At 35.7% G+C, this 22,485-nt stretch overlaps 1 protein-coding gene across 2 annotated transcripts in view; it reads left to right on the forward strand.

Annotated features, from left to right (window-relative positions):
* Positions 1-22,485, forward strand: part of G2E3 (G2/M-phase specific E3 ubiquitin protein ligase) — a 70,089-nt gene that overhangs the window by 26,218 nt on the left and 21,386 nt on the right. Inside the window, exons 2-7 of one of the 2 annotated variants that reach the window (XM_059373030.1) lie at positions 782-822; positions 6,229-6,326; positions 8,767-8,868; positions 12,641-12,765; positions 13,916-14,081; positions 21,962-22,068. In XM_059373030.1, coding sequence (XP_059229013.1) covers positions 786-822; positions 6,229-6,326; positions 8,767-8,868; positions 12,641-12,765; positions 13,916-14,081; positions 21,962-22,068 — 635 coding nt within the window. In that variant the 5' untranslated portion in view covers positions 782-785. The remainder of the gene's footprint in view (positions 1-781; positions 823-6,228; positions 6,327-8,766; positions 8,869-12,640; positions 12,766-13,915; positions 14,082-21,961; positions 22,069-22,485) is intronic. The other variant, XM_059373031.1, reaches the window with a different exon arrangement.

Genomic DNA, 22,485 nt, shown 5'->3' on the forward strand with positions numbered 1-22,485 from the left:
ATAAGGATTGTTTTGTAGGCTACTCAGTGGCGTTGCTATTGATGATGCAACTTTTTTTTCCCTAAATAATGAACAACTCCTGATAGTTATAAACAAAAATAAAGTACAGATTTTCTTGACTTACATAGGAGTTGTAGTTTGAAAATAATTGATTTTGTTCTAAAATAGCAAGGAAAAAAAGGCTTTGTTTTATGTGTCAAATGGGCTTAGGTTCTAGGTTAATGTAATTACAATATTTTTTAACCTATTCAAATGTCCAGCTGGAAATTTGGAGGTCTAAACTACTTGTTAACGTAGGTCTTTTTGGTGCATTAAGTCCTAACGTCTTTTCACTAAATCCCAGTAGTCATCTTAATCTTCTTGACCACTAAAAAACATTTCCTCTGATTTTTTTAAGAAGATTTTATTTATTTATTTGATAGAGATCACAAGTAGGCAGAGAGAGAAAGGGGGAAGCAGGCTCCCTGCCTAGCAGAGAGCCTGATGCGGGTCTCGATCCTAGGATTCTGGGATCATGACCTGAGCCGAAGGCAGAAGCTTAACCCACTGAGCCACCCAGGCACCCCCATTTCCTCTGATTTTAACACTGATCCCAGACTTTAACATGTTTGTTGAAAACCAGTGGTTTTAGATATGTGAAAGGGAAGGAAAATTAAGTACTAGGGAAATAAATAATTATACAACTTATTTGTAATGATGCAGTGACTAAATTTTATTAAGGTGGATAATTTGAAACTTTGGAAATTAAGATGGCTGTATTGTATGTTCTCATTTTTCCTAGTAAAATGAATGAAAATAAGCCTGGTGCCTCACAAAATCTCGGTAAGTAAAATACTTAAAACGTTTTCAAATATAATTTAAAACATTAAGATATTTTATTCTTGCTTTTTTATTACAAAAACTTTTTAGAATTCTGACTCAAAATATAGGAATGAGTTCCCTAATCCATGCTTTTGTTCATTCATCCATATATGAAAGTATAGTATTACATGTATTCATTTCAACAAAAATCTGCTGTAAGGGGACAATTTGCCAAATTTTATTTGTATTCTCTATATGTATTTATCAGCTTTTTGTATGACTTTCTTATATAAGGAAAAATGCAGGTGAGACCATTTTAAACTATGGTTAAAATTGTTTAAACATTTTAAACAAAACTTCACATGAAAAGGAAAACTCATCTGTAGGTGCCCACAACAATCTAAAATAGATTCAGAGACTTTTGCTTTTAGTTGTTGATTTCTTCATTTATTAGTTTTAACAGTATGTATATATTTGCTACCATGGAAAATGAGAAATTTAAGTTGTTTTATTTTATATTCTTTTGCCACTACTCCTCTCATCTACCCTTTTTAAGATTTATTTTTTATTCCCTCACAAATTAAAATATACTTAAAACCCTATTTTGACCATCACTGATAGAGAGTATCTGTTAACTCCACATCATGTTGGGTAAGGAAATTTGTGCTCTTAATTCTCCCTCTACTTTGCTTTTCTGCTTCTACCAGTAGACTTCTGTCCACTGTGCTAATTGTTCTGAAACTTAGTAATTCATGGTCTACCTTCATGTATTTGTGGACTGAAAATACTACCCTTACTCTTATTCTTCCTTAAGATTGACTTAGTTTTTTACTTGTATGAATGTGTTTATGTCATGTTAATACAGCCAGTATCATTTGCATAGTTAGCAGGTGATCTTAGTTTAGTGAAGTCAGAACTATGTTACTGAATTTTAAATATTAAAATTAAAAAACAACTAAGTGCAAATATGAACAAAAGCAGTCTACTTATAAAAATGCAGGCCTGAAAAAAAAAATGCATGCCTAAAACCTAGTCTGTTCTGCATCCAGTATCTCCATACACTGGATGAAGAGAGGGAAAGGAAACAAATGGAAAAGCTGCTGGTCCGCAGTATAATAGCAAAAGCAGCTCCATCCAGTGCTCATCATCAGTACTTCTCTTCTCAAGTCTCAGCTCATTCCTTGTATTCCTTTTCCTTTTGATAGCTGTATGCACATTTACAGCTAAGAGTATAGGGACTGGGGATGATGGAATTAAGATGAGAGCTGACGGTATAAGATGTCCAATAAACAAATGGCAATTTTCTGGAGTTTATGTCAGAAAAGGGGGGAGTTTTAATCTTTTGAAAGATTGAGCAAAGGGCTTTCAGTTATGGCTTATCTCATTAACCTGTAGTGAGGGAGGGCAAATATAGGGGAGATATTTTAAAGACATTAAATATTAGCTCATGATGTTTTTTTCCAGTCCTGAAATCTATTTTGTGATTAGCCTGTTAACCATTAGCCAAATTTACCATTTCAATGCATGATATCCATTCTTGATTACATATATTGGCTAAATAATTAGTAAATAGAACTAACTGCTGTAATAGGTAAATGCTGTGGTCTTACTGGTTTAACACAACAAAAGTTTATTACTTCCGTATGTTATAATTTAGTGTGGATTAGTTAGGGGTTGGAACAAATGGGGAGTTTCTGTTCCATGCTATCACTTAGAGATTCAAGCTCCTTTCATCTGCTGTCTTAAGATTCTCGGTTTTTTCTCTTCAGCCAGTGATTTTTCTCATTGTTTTATTAATGTTATTAGAAATTATCTGTAGACATTAACATCATAAGTTAGAAAAGATTGATAATTTTATTAATGTTTATTCGGTTATATGTAGCTACCATGCCCTTTTAATTATACTTGTGACTTCTCCAAGGTTAGACAAGCAAGAATGTAGTGCCCGGATTTAACTCAGATCTCCCTGACTCTACGATTTGCCTTTTTAAATTATTATTGTTACAGATATATATATATCATAAAATTCACCATTTTAACTATTTTAAAGTGTGCGGTATGGTGGCAGTTAGTACATTCACAATGTTGTACAACCATCACTGCTATCTAGTTCCAGAACATTTTCATCATCCCCAAAGGAAACTATTAGGCAGTTACTTTTCATTTCCCTTCTCCTTGGTCCCTGGAAACCACCAATCTGCTTTTTTGTCTGTCTCTGTGGATTTACCTATTCTGGAAAAGTTAATTTATTATATAAATGGAGTCATAAGTATGTGACCTCTTGTGCTTGGCTTGTTTTACTTAGCATAATGTTTCTATTTTTTTTTTTTTTTTTTTTTTAAAGATTTTATTTATTTATTTGACAGAGAGAAATTACAAGTACACTGAGAGGCAGGCAGAGAGAGAGAGAAGGAAGCAGGCTCCCTGCTGAGCAGAGAGCCCGATGCGGGACTCGATCCCAGGACCCTGAGATCATGACCTGAGCCGAAGGCAGCGGCTTAACCCACTGAGCCACCCAGGCGCCCCTAGCATAATGTTTCTAGTCTCATTGATGTTGTAGTAGGTATCAGTACCTTTTTTTTTTTTTTTTAAGATTTTATTTATTTATTTGACAGAGAGAGATCACAAGTAGACAGAGAGGCAGGCAGAGAGAGAGAGGGAAGAAGGCTCCCTGCTGAGCAGAGAGCCCGATGCGGGACTCGATCCCAGGACCCTGAGATCATGACCTGAGCCGAAGGCAGCGGCTTAACCCACTGAGCCACCCAGGCGCCCCTAGCATAATGTTTCTAGTCTCATTGATGTTGTAGTAGGTATCAGTACCTTTTTTTTTTTTTTTTAAGATTTTATTTATTTATTTGACAGAGAGAGATCACAAGTAGACAGAGAGGCAGGCAGAGAGAGAGAGGGAAGAAGGCTCCCTGCTGAGCAGAGAGCCCGATGCGGGACTCGATCCCAGGACCCTGAGATCATGACCTGAGCCGAAGGCAGCGGCTTAACCCACTGAGCCACCCAGGCGCCCAGTACTTTATTTCTTTTTACAGCTGAATAATATTCCATTGTACGGATATAACATATTAATTTACCCAATTCATCCATCCATTGATGGACATTTGGTTTATTTTCCCTTTTTGGCTATTGAGAAAAGCACTGTTAAAATTTAAAAAACAGTATTTGTTTGAACATCCACTTTCTGTTCTTTGGCATATATACCCAGGAGTGGAAGTATTGTATCATGGTAACTATGTTTAAGTTTTTGAGGAACTCTCAAATTATTTTTCCTAAGTCACTGTACCATTTTACATTTCCACCAGCAGTGTGTGAGGAGTCCTATTTTTCCATATTTTTGTCAGCATTTGCTTTTTTTTTTTTACATTTTGATTATAGCCATCCTAATGGATGTGAAGGGATAGCTCATTGTGGTTTTGATTTGCATTTCCCTGATGATTAAAATAGTAAAGACAGTTAATATCTTTCAATATGCTTATTGGCTAGTTATATTTTTTCTTTGGAAAAATGTTTATTCAAATCATTTGTTCCCTTTTAAAATTGGTTGTGTTTTTATTGAGTTAAAAGAATTTAGATCAAGTGTAAACACTAGATCCTTAACAGGTATAAGGTTTCCAAATATATTCTCCCACTCTGTAGATCGTCTTTCCACTCTCTTTAGTGTCCTTTGATAGCAAAAACGTTTAAAACTTAGATAAAGTCCAGTTTATCTATTTTTTTTTTCATTTTTACTTTTGCTCTTGGTTTCATGTGATCGCTAAGAAACCATTGCCAATCCAAGGTTATAAAGATTTACCCCTGTATTTTCTTCTAAGAGTTTAGTTTTGGTACTTAACATTTAGGTCTTTGATTTTTTTTTTTTTTTAAAGATTTATTTATTTGAGAAAATGTGAGCTGGGGGAGCTGTAAGAGGGACAGCAGAGGATCTTAGGTAGACTCCCTGCTGAGTATGGAGCCTGATGTAGAGCACAATCCCAACACCCCGAGATCATGACCAGAGCCAAAATCAAGAGTCAGACACTTAACTCATTGAGCTACCAAGGCACCCCATCTTTGATCTGTTTTGATTTAAATTTTGTATATGGTGTCAGGTAGGGGTTCGTTTTCATTATCTCACATGTGGCTATCAAGCTGTCCTAGTACCATTTATTGAAGAGACTGTTTTTTTCCCCATGAACGACTTTGGCATTCTTGTTCAAAATTAATTGACCATAGATATATATGTTTATTTCTGGACTCTTTTCCTGTTGTTCTGTATCACTGTCCTTATGCCACTACAACACTTTTGATTTTGTAGCATTTTTTCTAAGTTTTGAATTTCCTCTTTTTTTCTAGGTCAGTCTGACTAAAAAGTTTTTTCAGTTCTGTTGATCTTTACAGAAAAGGAACTTCATTTTTTATTGGTTCTCTATTGTTTCTGTTTTCTGTGTCATCTGTCTATGCTATAGTGTTTATTTTTTCATTCCTTCTTTTAGCTTTTGGCTTAATATGCTCTTATTTTTCTAGTTCTTTAAGGTTAAAATTGTTACTGATTTGGGGGTCTTTCTTTTTTCATACTGGCTTACATAAAGATCATCCAGCCTTGAGCGTGTGTGCGTCCTCTAGATTCCCTGTTATCTGTGGGAGCTTTTCAAAGCCTTTATTTACCCATGTATCTCCTTTTCCCAACTTCTTTCCTTGGTCTTTTGGTCTGTCACCTGCTTGTCCTGTCTGTTCCCCTTTACTCCAGGTGCTTCATCTAGTCCTAAATGCTTTTGGCAGAGAAAGTCCTGAGGCAGGCAAAACAGTGGCAGGCATCTGAGCCCATCCCTCAGGGATCCACCACACAGATCAAACCACATAATCATTTTTCTTTAAGAATGAGGTTCATTTTTACCTCCTCTTGGACAGTGCAAACCTGGAACATGGGCCATCGTACCTAAGGCCCTTCATTGCTCAGATGAAGAGTGGGGGGTGGTAGGCAGGTAAGTTATAAAATGCCACAAAGTGCTCACCGGAATTTACCATTCTGTTTCTTTATTGAGCATTCTCCTAATTTTTGTAATTTTTAAAATTAGATTTCAGAATTTCTGAAAAGTTGATTCTGACAGTTTTGGCAGCTTAATTTGTTGCTTTAGTGGGGAGATAAGAGTTTTGGAGTTTCCTAATCCATTACATTCTGTGATGTTATCCTACAAGTTGCCATTTTAATTATGCACTGGAATTCATCATTAAAATTTACTTAAAAATGTAAAGTCTAAAACAATGATGTTTATTGCTTTAGAAATAGGTGTTAGAAATTTTTAAGTTACTGATGATATAATGTGATATGCTCTCTCAGAAAGAATTGAATACACCACTTGAGAGAAGCTCCAGTTCCATAGGTTTTATTTTAAAAATTTAAAAATATTTTTTATATCTATTTACTTTTTTCACTGTTAGCTTGTGTTTTTTGTCGAAAAAATGATGACTGTCCTAATAAATACGGAGAAAAGAAAACTAATGAGAAATGGAATCTCACTGTACATTATTATTGTTTGGTGAGTATAATCTATAATTAAATCCTGGAAATTTGATACTCTTCTAAAGAAGACAATTAGATCTTGATGGCTGGTTTCTGAGAATTGGATAAGTCATTCTGCTTCTCTGGATCTCATTTTGCATCTGTATAAAATAAGGTTATTCATTTATTAAATTGTAAGATTGTGAAATTATTTGGTATGTATGTAGGAAGATCTGTCATCATTATCTGTTTATTTTTGCCTACCCTTTAGGGCCTAAGTGAAAAAAGGGAAAAAATGGTTAGGTCTCTAAGGGAGTTGTCTTTTTATCACTTTCTTTTTTTCCATTATTGCTAGTGATAAATCTCAGAAAAGAGTTGCTTGAAGCTTGAGGGAGAAGAAGGGAAGTATTTTATTTTGCAAATAACCTGGAAAGAAAAGTTCTAAATAAAGGTACTAAAAATTTGTGGGCAAGGAAGTAGATGAATTTATGGGTCACTCGGAAGAAAGAAAAAGTGGTTTCGTACTGATAGTCTTTCATTTGAGTTTCCCCTTCCCTCCCCCAACTTTTCACCTCCCTGAGTCTGTGTCTTAAGATATTAATGGCACCATCACTGCCTTAGCATGCCAAGACTGCAGCTAATACTGTATGAGTTATATATTGCCACTTAAATTATCCTGAATTTTAGCAGCTTAAACAATTATTATCCTTAACATTTTCTGAGGGTCAGGAATCTGGTATTGGCTGAACTGGGTAGTTCTGGCTCAGGGGCTCTCATGAGGTTATAAGTGAGATGTCAGCCAGGGTTCAGTCACATGAAGGTTAGATTGGGCTGGAGGATCAACTTCTGATGGCTCACTCACATGGCTTTTGGCCTTAGTACTTAATACCTGTTGACAAGAGCCTCCATTTCTTACTTCCTGGGTACCTCCATAGGGTACTTACAGCATGGCATCTGGCTTCTTCCAGAGCAAGTGATAAAAGAGGGAGGGAGGGACGGATAGACAAGACACCAAGATAGAACCATATGACCTAGTCTTCTTGGTCACATACTACTGTCACTTTTACTTTATTCTCTTTGTTAGAACTGAGTCATTAAGGCTAGCCCACATTCAAGTAGAAGGGAATTAGGCCCCATCTCTTAAAGGAAGAAGTATCAATAAGTTTGTAGATCTGTTTTTATACCTACCCAGCATCCATTTTTAAAACTCTAGATGTTTCCTTAAGAAACCATCTAACATTTCTTGTGGTTCTCAAAGACTACAGTTTTGTGTCTCAAGTACTCTGTGGGTTAAATAGACTTCTAGACTGGTCTGGGAACCTAATTACTTTGTACTGAGATTTAAGGGAACATGAATTTGGCATTCCAAATTTGTTTCTAAGTTGAAAGTCTTATATTTTGTATTACCAAGGGAAACCTTCTCATTTTTTGGAGAGTTTATTTTACTTTTTATCAGAATTAGGAGAGCTATTTTATTAGTCATTGGGGTTTTTTTTTCTTAACCAATTCTTAAGTAATATGTATTTTTTTGTTTTCTCTAGGATATATTATACTGATTAAAATAATCCTCTAATCACAAATTTGAAGTATTTTTGAATTATTTAATATATTTAATTTGATCAAATATCCTTTATGTTCTGTTTTTCGTTAATGAATATAATAATTCAAAAGATACCCACCTTAAGTTCAACACTTACAAGATCCTATTTCACTCTGAACAGGAAAGTGCAGTAATGTTATAAATGATAATGGAATGTTAGAGCTTAAAGAGACTTAGAGACAACCTAGTACAGTTTTTATTTTTGTGTTTAAGGTGAGAGACATTAAATTACTTGCCTGAAGTTCCAGAAAGTTGGACACAGAGCCTGGTTTGCAAGCCAGGATTTCTTAGTCACAGTTCCATGTGTTTTCTTGATTCATATTTCCGCAACATATTTAAACTGAAGTTAAAAGATTTTTAAAGACTCAAACATTTATGTTAACCATGATTCAATAGGTTTCCATAAATACACCTTTTATGATTCAGAATCCAGCTACATTTAAAGTTAGCCTGAAATATCACTGATAAACTGAATTAACTCCTAAAAGTTTACTATTATTGCATTTACACCTTTCAGCATATACCACCTTTTTCCCCCTAAATCTTCATTATAGATGTTTTCTGCCTTGCATTCTTCCTTTTTCTGTTATTTCCTGGAATACTTTTAGAAATCACTTTGGTTCCAAATCAGAGAATGTGAGTAGCCTCTTACTTTGATCATGAAATATAACTATTATAGATAAGAGTTGCTTGAGATTTAAGTTATGTCCATTTTTATAGGAACATTATATATATTATATGTGTATATTAATATATATAAACACATGCATTATATATATTTATATATTCACACATTTTACATATATATAAATACATATATGTGTATATATATTCTAATTTCTTGAAGTCTATTTTCTAATTGAGAATATATTTATAGTTGATGTCAAGTGGAATTTGGCAGAGAGGTAAAGAAGAAGAAGGAGTTTACGGTTTTCTAATAGAAGACATCAGAAAAGAAGTGAACAGGGCTTCTAAACTGGTAAGTAAATTGTTTTACTCATTATACTTACATACCATAAATATAATCATACTAGGGAAGTTTTTTCGGTTCTGGAAACCTAAAAGACTTTAATTTTATGTTCAAATGCTTATTTTTGTCAAATAAGGTAAGTTTTAGAAGAAATTATTGTAAATTTTAAAAGAACTATTTGCAAATTTATAAAAAGGGGTTTTTTGGATAAATTTTAGAAGAACTATTTGCAAATAAAAGTGAGATTAACCAACCCTGAACAATGTATGTGACAATGCTATTTTCATGTCCTTATTTTATTCCAACCTATTCATCATTTCACCCACTTCTACCATCAGAATAATGGTCATACTTCTACTCAGTCAACCTGGATGTTCACTTTTCATTCTTACACCTCATTTGTTGGGTTGACATGATGGGTTGAGGTGAAAATTACACAGCTGTGCAGACCAGTAATTTATGATATCTCCATCTCTTGTGGGCATTCTGTGACATTGTGTACCTTTGTTCATTGCCTTCTTATGCCTTCTTATGTTCTTCTTATATTCTACACTTTAACCCCTTATTCATTTAATTGTAGTTTGTGAATCTTCTCTTTGATACCTACTATATTAAATACAAGAAGAGGATTTTAGGTTTCCATTTGGTCTGAGTAGGAATGAGTTAGAAAATGATAAGATTAAAAAAAATGAGAATGGTGGAAGTGCAGGGAATTTTTTTCAGAGAATATAGCTGGAACTGATGGTTTCAATGGAGGAGGAGTTTTGGGTAATGAGAGAATTCATTATTATACTGGAGTAGTGATAGAAGGTATTGACCCATCATAGTTGAAGGATTCAAAAGTTGTCTCATCAATGTAGAAGTTGTTTACAATGGTAGCAAGATAAGATATAGAGAAAGGTGCCAAAGTGTGGAGGAAGTTAGTAGGTGGCAGAGCTTAAATAGCATCAGGCTCAAAGGACCAGATTCTTTAAAGTATGAAGGCAAATTTGTGACCTACAGCCTGCAACAGAGAACTAAAATAATGTTCTGATCCCCCCCCACCGCCCTTGCCTATTTCCATATCCTCCTTCTAACCCTTGCCAAGTCTGGATGAGAGTAAAGGAGGATGGGAAAATAAGTAACTTCATTCAAGAAATCCTATCAGGGAAGCAGCCATATAGAAACCTTTATTTTAGTTGAGGCAAAAAAAAAAAAAAAGGAGGCAATTATTTTCGAAGATGTTGAGGATTCTGGGGACCAGATGGTAAAATAGAGGCTATGGGACACAAGAGAAAATCTTGGGAGAAGGGTTAGCGATGGCATTTATCTAAGGACCATGTGAGAATATTTGTATTAAAATTCCTCAACCTCCTGATGATAGTGAACTTGTGAAAGATGACCTCAAAAGATCTCCTTGCATTTTGGAACTATCTGGGGGTATTTATTTATTTATTTATTTATGAAGATTATTATTTTTTTATTAACATGTAATACTTGTTTCAGGGGTACAGGTCTATGATTCATCAATCTTACAAAATTCACAGCACTCACCATAGCACATACCCTCCCCGGTGTCCCATCTCCCAGCTGCCCCATCCCTCCCATCCCCTTCCATTCCAACAACCTTCAGTTTCGGAAATACCAGTTTTCTTAAAACATCTGAATCCTCTCTGACTATATTGTGAACCCCCCCCCCTTTTAAGATTATTTATTTTAGAGAGCACCAGCAGGAAGGGTAGGGGGAAGGGGAGAGAGAATATCAACAGATTCTGCACTGAGCGTGGAGCCCAAGTTGGGACTTTGACCCTACAACTCTGAGATCATGACCTGAGCTGAAACTGAGTCGGATACTCAACCTACTGTGCCACCCAGGCTCCCTTGGTGTGAACCTTGGAGAATATCTTTATCCTGAAGAAGTTGTCTCCATTTGTTACATTAAGCTAGAGTTCCTTATGTCAGTTTACTGGAAGAGCCTCATGTTGGCAAGGTATTCTCCAGTAATCTAGTGTTACTTCATGGGTGTGTGTAAGACTGTATAATCCCTTCATCAGTGACCATTTTATAATGGCTATTTCAAGGGTTCCAAGATGTTTTAGATACTGCTCTGTATCTTAGTAATGACTGAATCATCTAATAGTCTTTGTGTTCATATACCACTGTTTTATTTTAGTTAGTGGCAACAGTACTATATTTTTTTCCTTTGAGCTACCATAATAAATTACCACAAACTGAGTCATTTAAAACAAAAGTTTGTTCTCATAATTTTGGAGACTAGAAATTTCAAATCAGCCTCTCAGAAGGATTGGTTCTTTCTGGGAGCTCTGAGGGAGAATCCCTATTTGTGCTTCTCTCCAAGTTTCTGGTGGGTGCTGGTAACCTTTGGCATTACTTGGCTTGTGGCAACATAACTCCAGTCTCTGCTTCAAGCTTCACATGTTCACATGGTTTTCCTGTCTGTGTGTATATGTCTTAAATTTCCTTCTCCTTTAACTTATAAGGACACCGGTCATTTGATTACGTACCACCCTAAATCCAGGATGGGTTCATCTTGAGATCTTTAACTTAATTACATTTACAAAGACCCTGTTTCTGGGATTCTTGGGTGGCTCAGTCTGCTAAGTGTACCACGCTTGGTTTTGGCTCAGGTCATAATCTCATGGGTGGTGAAATTGAGCCCCAAGTTGGGCCCTGTCTTTGGTTGGGAGTCTGCTTGAAGATTCTTTCCCTCTGCTTCTCTCCCAACTTGCACAGGCGCTAGCTTTCTCTCTCTAAAATAAATAAATATTTAAAAACAAAGACCCTATTTCTATTTTTTTTAAAGATTTTATTTATTTATTCGACAGACAGAGATCACAAGTAGGCAGACAGGCAGGCAGAAAGAGAGAGAGGAGGAACCAGGCTCCCTGCCAAGCAGAGAGCCAGAAGTGGGGCTTGATCCCAGGACCCTGGGATCATGACTGGAGCCAAAGGCAGAGGCTTTAACCCACTGAGCCACCCAAGCACCTCCAAAGACCCTATTTCTAAAGGAGGTCACATTCATAGGTACCAAGAATAAGGACTAGAGCATATCTTTTGTGGGGGATGAGGGATATCACTACGTAATCTGTTACGGGTATGTAATACTCTTTCATTTGGTTAGGATAGGGTGAGCCTAGCTGATTTATTTTCACAGATTGGTTTTTAGTGTTGTTTTGCTGTTCTCCTTGATGAATGTTTCCTATTTATGTGTTTTTTTTTCCTTTTTTTTACTTAAGATTTTTATTTATTTGACAGAGATCACAATTAGGCAGAGAGGCAGGCAGAGAGAAAGAGGAAGGGAAGCAGGCTCCCCGCTGAGCAGAGAGCTTGATGTGGGGCTTGATCCCCGGACCCTGGGATCATGACCTGAGCTGAAGGCAGAGGCTTTAACCCACTGAGCCACCCAGGCACTGCCTCCTATTTATGTGTTTTTTTAATTGAGATTTGAGACTTTAATGTATAGCCATTATGTTTATAAACCTTTCAGCTGAAAATATTTTAGCCAGTTAGGAAGGAGAAGAAGCCTCTCTGTCCAATCCACAGGTTAGATTAGAGATGACTCTTACCAGAAATTGTTATAGGAGTGAGTCTTTAGTGTCTTTAGACTGTCTCTGGGTAGAACAGTTTTTTTTCAGAAATTGCTTTAATAAACCATCATCATAGCTGTTGTGTGATGAAAATAATTTTCAGATTCCCCACAGGAATATTCACTTATACCTTAGTCATACTGTATTACTCAGATTTTGTATGTTAAGACCTCTGTTTTCATACTTTCTTCTAGAAATGCTGTATTTGCAAGAAGACTGGTGCTTCAATCGGCTGTGTTACACCCCGATGTAAACGAAGTTATCATTTCCCATGTGGACTTCAGAGAGAATGTATTTTCCAATTTACTGGAAATTTTGCGTAAGTTAATCATTGAATATGAAAGATAAGTGTTAAGGAAAAGTGGAAAATGGATATGGATATCCCAATGATATAAAACCTTTGTAAAATTCTTTTCAGAGCTGTACTGAGTTTTTTTTTGGATTGCTTCCCTCTTCGTTTTTGGAGTCATCTCTATCTACAAAGTCTTGGGAACTGCCAGTCTTAAATGGGCTTAATAATTAATATTTACCTTCAATTTTCAGCTCTAGAATATAATATGAAACTGTTAATTTCTTAATATTTTAGAAAAATTTCCAGCTTACATAATTCTAGATTTTTATGTCACTCTTTAGATTTATGGTCCATTCTTCTTCCAAAGGCCATATGTATTTCTCATTGAGTAAATTGAAGGCACTTAAATTTGGTGGAGTCCAAAAAAATTAATATTTTGCCCTGGAGTGCTCCTTATAATATTTACTTTCTGAATCTAGCTTTATGCATCAAGATTTATGAATTTTAGTATTTGATTTTATGAATGTTCTATTTCTTTTAGTTTTTGTGTTCTTGACTTATGGATTGTTAGCATGTATAAAACTGGACTTTAGCAAATGGAAATAAATTTAATGGGAATAGGCTTTTATTTATATTTTATGTTACAAAATTTAAATATTTCTTTTTACGTTCCCTCTTTAATTTTACGTAATATTGAGTGTAATAGTGTTGCTAACAATATTACATAGAATTCTCAACATAATACTAGTTACTGAAATTCTAGGAATTAAGTCTTTTTTTTTTCTTTTTAAGATTTTATTTATTTAAGAGAGAGCAGTAGCAGGGAAGAGAGGGAGAAGCAGGCTTCTCACTGAGCAGGGAGCCCAACGTGGGGCTCAATCTCAGGATCCTGGGATCATGACCTGAGACAAGGCCAGATGCTTAATCAACTGATCTACCCAGGTGCCCCTCTATGAGTTAAGTCTTAGCACCAAAAGGTTCACATTCTGAAAGTCCTGCTCTCCTTGGTCATAGTTTGTGAGACTGATTAAGAATGCCAAAGTTCCAGTCTTGTAGGTTAATTATGAGGGATTTACAACCAAGTTTCCTCTTAAAAATGTGAATTGTAATGCTATTGCTAGCCTCATTGTGTTTTGAAATTTATTAGGTGTTGTTTTTAAATAATTTACATTTTTAGGTCATTCTGTTGGAAACATCGACCTGTCCAAATAATTACATCTAATAATTATAGAGACTCCTTACCATGTACCATTTGTTTGGAATATCTTGAGCCTGTTCCGACTTATAGCATATTACGAAGTCCTTGTTGTAAGAATGCTTGGTTTCATAGAGACTGTTTACAGGTAAGTTCTTTTGTAAGCTTTTTCTGATACAAAATTTGTTCCTTGCTGATTTGAATTTTCTTTTATTTACTTACTGATTTATGTAATCTCTACACCCAGCATAAAGCTCAAACTCATGATCAAGAGTTGCATGTTCTTCTGACAGCCAACCAGGCACCCCAATTATAAAGAGTTGACCTGTGTCAACCTCTACTTGTAACTTGAAAACAGCTTTATTAGAGCATATTTTACATACAAAATTTGATCTATTAAAGTGTACAACTAACATTTTAATAAATACTTTAGAATACTACCTTTTAATGTATATTTACACTTAAAAGTTTTTGTTGTTTTGACCTAAGGATTTTGTTTGTATTTCACAATGAATAAAACACAGATTTAATTGCCAAGTTCATTTACATATTTAAGCTTAGAAAACCAAGAAATGTGAAATGATAATTTAGTGGGAAGCTAAAATATTTAAATGTTGAGGCCTTTTAAAGAAAAAAAAGCTATGGTAAACACTTTATCACAGCTTCTTGACAGGGACTGATTACTGTTTATTGAATTAAAGGTATTCTTTTTGAAAGCCACCTGATATGTCAAACCTGACGTCCTGATGTTTTGATTTTTTTTTTTTTTAAGATTTTATATAGTTATTTGAGAGAAAGAGAGAGCATGAGCCAGAGAGGGAAGAGGGGAGGGGGACAGGACGGCTGAGGGTGAAGGAGAAGCAGACTCCCTGCTCAGCAGGGAACATGACCTGAGCTGAAGACAGATGCTTAGCCAACTAAGCCACCTAGGCACGCCTAATAATGAGTTTTTAGGCAAATATCACAAAACATACAACATTAAACACTTTAATATTTATTTGATTCAGAAAATTCTTGAAGATTTTAGGAAGAGCTCACTTATTAATAACATCAAATATAATAATGTACATGTGTGAAAGTGCCAACTGATAGACAATTACAGTTAATAGAATGCCAAATTAACAAAGAATGTAATTAAATTTAACACTTTTTTTAGAGCTTGACTTTTATTATTGTTTAGTAAAATAAAATGTTATTAATGATTACAGTTTATTCACAGAAGTATTTTTGAAAGGTAGGAGATGTTGTAAATCCCCTTATATTTCAAGAAAGTCTTAAAAGTACTAATAGTCAAAGTACATGAGTGAATCGAACAATAGACAGTAATTATGCCACTTCTTAAGTAGTGATCACTCAACCTAGTGCAAAATATACTTTCAAAATTATAGTTTATCCTACTAAACCCCTGCAGTTTCACTAGGGGTGATGTCCCCTGCCTTTGAAGTTACAAATCTTCTATGCCATCTTGATTATATGTAGAAACAGAATATTCAGTATCTTAATGGACCATACTTTATAGCACACGTGGATAGAATGAGTGAAGCACAGAAGTTGAGTATGGGATTTGATGCTGCTGCTGCCTACACTCAAGGTCTGTTGGTACACCAAAAGACCAGAATGGAACGACTTCAAAGAGAACTTGACATTCGCAAGAAAAAGCTGGGTAAACTAAGATATGAGGTCAATGAAGTAGAAAATAATCTAATTCAAAGGCACCTGAAAAGATCAAATTCCATATCCCAAATACTTTCACTCAGAGAAAGGCAGCAGTTAAGAATCTGTAGTAGACAACTCCAGATTAACATTAACAAAAGAAATTATCTTTTTCAGGTACAAGGACCACATTTTATTTTTATTACTATTCGTAACTTTATGACAGAATTGGATTTGTAGATCCTCTACCACTAAAACCCAAAGATCCAGGGTCCACCATTAAAACACCAAGGACTCATTTTTTTTCTTCCCTACCCCCACAACCCTCCACCCTGCCTCTCATATTCCTCATATCAGGGAGATCATATGATAATTGTCTTTCTCTGATTGACTTATTTCGCTCAGCATAATGAAACAAGATGGGATTGGGAGGGAGACAAACCATAGGAGACTCTTAATGTCACAAAACAAACTGAGGGTTGCTGGGGGTATGGAGACAGCTCTTGGGTTTTGGACATTGGGGAGGGTATGTGCTATGGTAAGTGCTGCGAAGTGTATAAGCCTGACGATTCACAGACCTGTACTCCTGGGCCAAATAATACATTATATGTTAATTAAAAACAAAACAAAACAAGGACTCAAGACACAGACAATGATGAGGGGTCTCCATGGAATTATACTGCCTGTATTTCTTTGAGTCATCCTTGGCTGTCTCAATCTGCTGTGAACAGTGAAAGATGCCAAGGCATTTCTGAGCCAAAAGGCCCTATATCTCTAAAATCACATCTGAAGTTCAAGAAACTAGTCTGTCATCAAAGTTTTACAGCCTCCTAGGATTTTGTCAAATGGAAGGTGTGGCAAGATCCTGTTCTGCTAATGTTAAATAACAGCCCACAGAGGTAGTAATACCTCAGTCCAATGTCATGGACAGTTGAAATTCATCCCGTGAATGGTAATCCACTGAAGATTTGATTGCCTGCTGCCTAATCATGTACAGTGTTCCCAGGAGCCCATTGTGGATAATTCTCAGTGTATTAATGCCTAGGTGTTCCCAGCACCTTTTTTTTAAATTTATTTAAATTCAAGTTAGTTAAGATAAACTAATACTGGTTTCAGGAGTAGACTTTAGTGATTCATCGCTAACATATAACCCTCAGTGCCCAATACCTTTTGCCCCTCATGTCACTACCGAATTTTGATAGGATGAAGGAATAGAGCAGTGGCTTGCTTTCTTTTTTAAGATTATTTGAAAGCTAGAGTGTTGTGGGGGAGGGGACAGAGGAAGAACAGGGAGAAATAGAATCCTCCAGCAGACTGCCTGCTGAGCCTAGAGCCCAACATGGGGCATGATCCCTGGACCCAGAGATCATGACCTGAACCAAAATCAAAAGTCAGCCACTTAACTGAGCCACCCAGGCACCTCGTACTTTCCTTCCTTTCTTTCTTTTTTTTTAAAGTCTCAGGTGAAACACTACTTATATTAAGAAACAAGGTTTTATTCTTTAAAAACTGCTGCCTCATGGTACCATTGGACAGGGGACAAACTTCATGATTTCCTGGTACTCTTGGCCTTTTCTTTGTCTTCCCTAAAAATGTCTCCACTCTGTGAAGCCAGCCTGCGTATAGGGTATAAAGATGAAAAGGAAAGCAGCATGCATTGTCTATAAAAACATACAGTGAAATATCCCAAAGCTCTTGAGTTTAAGTGATTTCTTTTCTTCTTTATTGTTTCCTTCTATTTCTATATGTATAGTGCAGTAGTCTTTTGTTAACTGATTTTCTTTTCCCCTTTTAATGATTAAGCACGATTGTGTCCCTTTTTAGGCCTTACCTGAGAGAAGAAGTGCCTTAAGATAAAATTTTTACTTAATTTCATTTAGTGAAATGAAACTGCACAAAATAACTTTCCTCTACTTATTCTTACTTTGCCCTTGTCAGTGTTGATGTTCTACGAAGTTGCAGACAGATGGTGCCCAGTGAACCGCAGGAAATATTACAAGACTCATGTCTATAAAGTCACACCATATATTGACTTTAGCAGTAGGTGACACGACACAGTGTGAATCTTCCACAGGGAAGCTTAAAATATCTTTAACCCAATGATAGAGCAACAAGGTTAAGCTTGTTTCATCTGCCTGGTGTCCCACAGAACTTTCACAAGAAATTACTATTGGGAAAGTACGGTTTTCAAAACCAGCAATAGCAGCAGTACCGACAGCCTTGGTTTCCAGAGAGGTTTAAATGCCTTACTGTTGGGACCCTCAATATCTAAACATAACTTGATGACAGTATCATGTATTTATAAAACAAAGCTAATCATATTTAGGACAACTGAAGAAAAGCTGGAAAAAGAAAAAGCAAAATTTGAACACTGAAGCAACCTTAAGCCATCTCTTTTTATACTGATAATATATTTTTATAAAGAGCAAATATTCAGATGGCCAGGAATATATATAACTAAATGAAATCAAGTAAAAGAAATAACTGTACATTAAAAAAAATTATGAAATTATATATCCATACTTACAGTGGGGTCAAGGGAAGTGCTGAAAATGTAACAAAAGGTAAGAGATCATGATGACTATCATGCAAATTGATATTTTTAAAATAAGTAGGATTGTTACAGGTCATTTATATAAGTATCAAAGCCTTGACTTCCAGGCTTTGCATCTGGTATATGGGAAGTATGACAATTCTAGTTAATGAGACCATAGAACCAAAGCCCTTACATATGTGGTGCATTTTGTAAAACTACGCCTTCATCTGCAGTCTGTGTGAAGATTGATTAAACTATTTTTACTTGTTTTACTAATAAAAACATAATTTGGATAAAGAAAAGTACTTGATTCATATTTTGCATGAGGCTTGAACTTTTTTTTTTAAGATTTTATTTATTTATTTGACAGAGAAAAAGATCACAAGTAGGCAGAGAGGCAGGCATAGAGAGAGGGGGCAGCAGGCTCCCTGCTGAGCAGAGAGCCCAATGCGGTCCCGATCCCAGGACCCTGAGATCATGACCTGAGCTGAAGGCAGAGGCTTAACCCACTGAGCCACCCAGGCGCCCCGGAACTTTTTTATATTTAGGATTATTCTGTTAAAAGTGTCAGGATGAAGGCTATTTTGTTGGCTACATTTTATAAATTTTATTCTTTCTTTTTTTTTAAAGATTTTATTTATTCGTTTAACAAAAAGGGAGAGTACAAGCAGGGAGAGCAGCAGGCAGAGTGGGAGGGAAGCAGTCTCCCTGCTGAGCCAGGAGCCGGATGTGGCATCCATCCCAGGACCCTAGGATCACGACCTGAGCTGCCATTAGGCAGCCGCTTAATGAACTGAGCCACCCAGGCATCCCTATATTCTGTTATTTCTTATAAAGAAGTATTTATAAAAGTATCTAGGGAGTATAGTTCATAAATACCATAAAAACTTATCTTTACCTAATGAGGAACAATTTCACATTGTATGAGAATTTTACAAAAGTAATTTATCTTAATTAAGAGTTTGTATTTGAATAAATGTAATTGCTGTCAAATATGTCATCTTGTTAATTTTATAAGGGCATGTTATTTTTCAAAACAATTAAGATTTGCCTCAGTCAACAAATAAGAAAATAAAGAAGATTTGCTTCAGTTATTTGTTAGTAATGAAATGCAGAGAGGTTCTCAAACTTGGCTTTCGTATTCATAGAGCTTTTTGTGAGCACTGAAAATACCAAATTTCTAATCCTGTCATTAAAAAGTGAAAATAGAGGGGCACCTGGGTGGCTCAGTGGGTTAAAGCCTCTGCCTTCGGCTCAGGTCATGATCCCAGGGTCCTGGGATCGAGCCCCGGGTCTGGCTCTCTGCTCCGCAGGGAGCCTGCTTCCTTCCCCCCACCTCTGCCTGCCTCTCTGCCTACTTGTGATCTCTCTCTCTGTCAAATAAATAAAATCTTTAAAAAAAAAAAAAAAAAGGGTGAAAATAGGACGCCAGGGTGGCTAAGTGGGTTAAGCCCCTGCCTTCAGCTTAGGTCATGATCTCAAGGTCCTGGAATCGAGTCCCGCATTAGGCTCTCTGCTTGGCAGGGAGCCTGCTTCCTCCTCTCTCTGCCTGCCTCTCTTCCTACTTGGGATCTTACTCTGTCAAATTAATATATAAAATCTTTAAAAATATATTTTTTAAAAAAGTGAAAATAATATACTTATAAAAATGTAGGTCTACTTTATGCAAATGTAAAACAAAATCACAGCCACATGGACACTTCTCTATGACATAAATATGAACATGCAGTTGTTATTTGATTAGAGACCAGTAAGAACTAATTCTTGAGCCATGTTCTGTAAAGGAGCTACAGTGCCTTTTTCATTTTGTCACAAGTCTTAACTGTAATAGTGAATGGAGGCTATCCTGTTATATAACAATACCTGAGGAAAAATATTTTTATTCTCTGAACTTCATTAATACAAGAGTTGAAGGAAGAACAGTCCTATAAATAGAATGACAATTGAAGGTAGTTAAGCATATTTCATCATTTGTGGCCTCTACAGTGCTATATACATTGGGATTTTATAAGGAGAGAGTGCAGATTAGTATTTTAAAGCTAACTTCTCTTCACAGACCTGTACCCCTGGGGATAAAAATATGTTTATTTAAAACAAACAAACAAAAACAAAATGGAAAAAAAAGAGTTAATAAAGGTTTGTGATTAAAGCTAACTTCTCATTCTGCGTGTATAGAGAATTGTTACTATTGTTCAATTTGGATTTCTCCATCATTGCAGTGGTCTTGTATCTTCTTTATGCTCTATGTTGTGGTTTTTGTTTTTGTTTTTGTTTTGTTTTGTTGGGTTTTTTTTGCTCCATACTAGGCACTCCCTTGTATCATATCTATTTATTAAGATCTTGATATCTGTGTATAATTACTATTAAAGGCCTTTTAGGTTCAGAAATTTCAGTAACTGGTTGCTTTCCTCCCACATTCTTTGTGTGTATGTCCCACTTGCAACTAATTTTTTGTTTTGTTTTGTTTTTAATTTTATTTATTTAAGTAATCTCTGCATCCAGTGTGAGACACAGACCCATGACCCCGAGACCCAAGAATTACATGCTCTTCTTCTGACCACTCCAGCCAGGTGCCCCACTGCTAGTGTTTTTTGAACCTGAATTCTTTTGTTTTCTTTATCATTCATAAGCCATCCCCAAGTCCATCAGGTCTACCTAATAGATATTTTTTGTATATCTTTTTTTGTTCCTAACCTCTGCTTTAAATCCTCTGTGATATAACTTTAGACACTTAAAAAAAATAACTAGACTTTTGAAGGGGCCTACTAACTGGCCTTTTCTCCTGTATACCTTAATCTATATTAATTCTTCACATATAATACTGGCTTTGATTTTTCTATCTAATCTCATTACTGAGTTAGACACATAATGTAATTGCCATTATGTAATCCCTAAGCATATTATTAATTAGTTCCCTGATCATGTCGTACTCTTGCCATAGAGACTTGATATATGCAATTCCCTATCCTTGTAATGCCTTTTGTCACGTTTTCCTGGCAAACCTTTGTTTCTTCTTCCAAACTTAACTTTGACATCACTATTTTGACATTTTTGTCAGGCTCTTATGTAGGCTTAGGTACTTATTCATTTCTCTTCCATGTATATACTTTAAAACACACACAGACACACACACACACACACACATATTTTACAAGTAATATAATTGTATCTCACCATTATTCCTTAAAAATAGGATGTAAGTTATTTTGTTTCTATTTTTGGTACATAAGAGTATTGTTATCTACATAGTATGGGTTATATAGCTGACGTACGGGTTAAGTAGCTGTTAAATGTGTGCTATTAGTTTATTTTGTTTTGTTTTTAGGGATTGGCTACTCTTTCTAGTAGGTTTATACTTTTCTGCTCCTGAGTTCCCACTGTCTGTGGCTTCTATATATCTATTTACTGAAGCAGTGAGAGTAGGTTTTATACTTCTCTTTTAGGAAAAAAACTAGCTTAGAGATTGAGTTAAAAACAGAATCAAGGATGTTTTATAAAGTAACACTTAAACATTCCTCCTAGATGAAGTAATTCAATATTTTTACTGCTTTATTCACTAAGACTGATGGACAGCATGATATGTGTGGAAATGACATTGAATAAAAAGGTTGAGAAAGATAGATGTAAAGCTAAGAACAGCCAATTTATTAACTTTTGGGGGGGATCTCAAAATTTTAGCAGTAGAATAACTTCATTTATCAAAGCTTGAGAACTGGCATAGAAAATATGTTTTCATAATATATTAAGTGAAAAGTAGCACATACTCTCTTAGCTATTACAATTTATGACCTGATACCTGGTTAAATTATTAACAATAGATTTCCTTTTTTCCGTGATAGGTTCAAGCAATAAATGCAGGAGTGTTTTTCTTTAGATGCACAATATGCAATAATAGTGATATATTTCAGAAAGAGATGCTAAGAATGGGAATTCATATTCCTGAAAAGTGAGTACCATTTAGTCTTTTAACAAAAAGATTTATTTTCGTTAAATGTAGGATTTTTTTTTTTTTTTTTAAAGATTTTATTTATTTATTTGACAGAGAGAGAGATTACAGGTAGGCAGAGAGGCTGGCAGAGAGAGAGAGAGAGAGAGAGAGAGAGAGAAGCAGGCTCCCCGCCGAGCAGAGAGCCCGACGCGGGACTCGATCCCAGGACCCCGAGATCATGACCTGAGCCGAAGGCAGCGGCTTAAACCACTGAGCCACCCAGGCGCCCCATAAATGTAGGATTTAATAACAATGGAAACAATCACTTATGTCTGTCACAGAGAAGCAGTCACCTTAAATAGGAAAATTGAGACCTCCCCCTACCACTGCTTCCTTTTCCTTCCCAGATTGCTAGTTCTTAAAAGCAGGGACTGT

The sequence above is a fragment of the Mustela nigripes genome, chromosome 13 (genome assembly GCF_022355385.1).
Source record: "Mustela nigripes isolate SB6536 chromosome 13, MUSNIG.SB6536, whole genome shotgun sequence".
NCBI lineage: Eukaryota > Metazoa > Chordata > Mammalia > Carnivora > Mustelidae > Mustela > Mustela nigripes.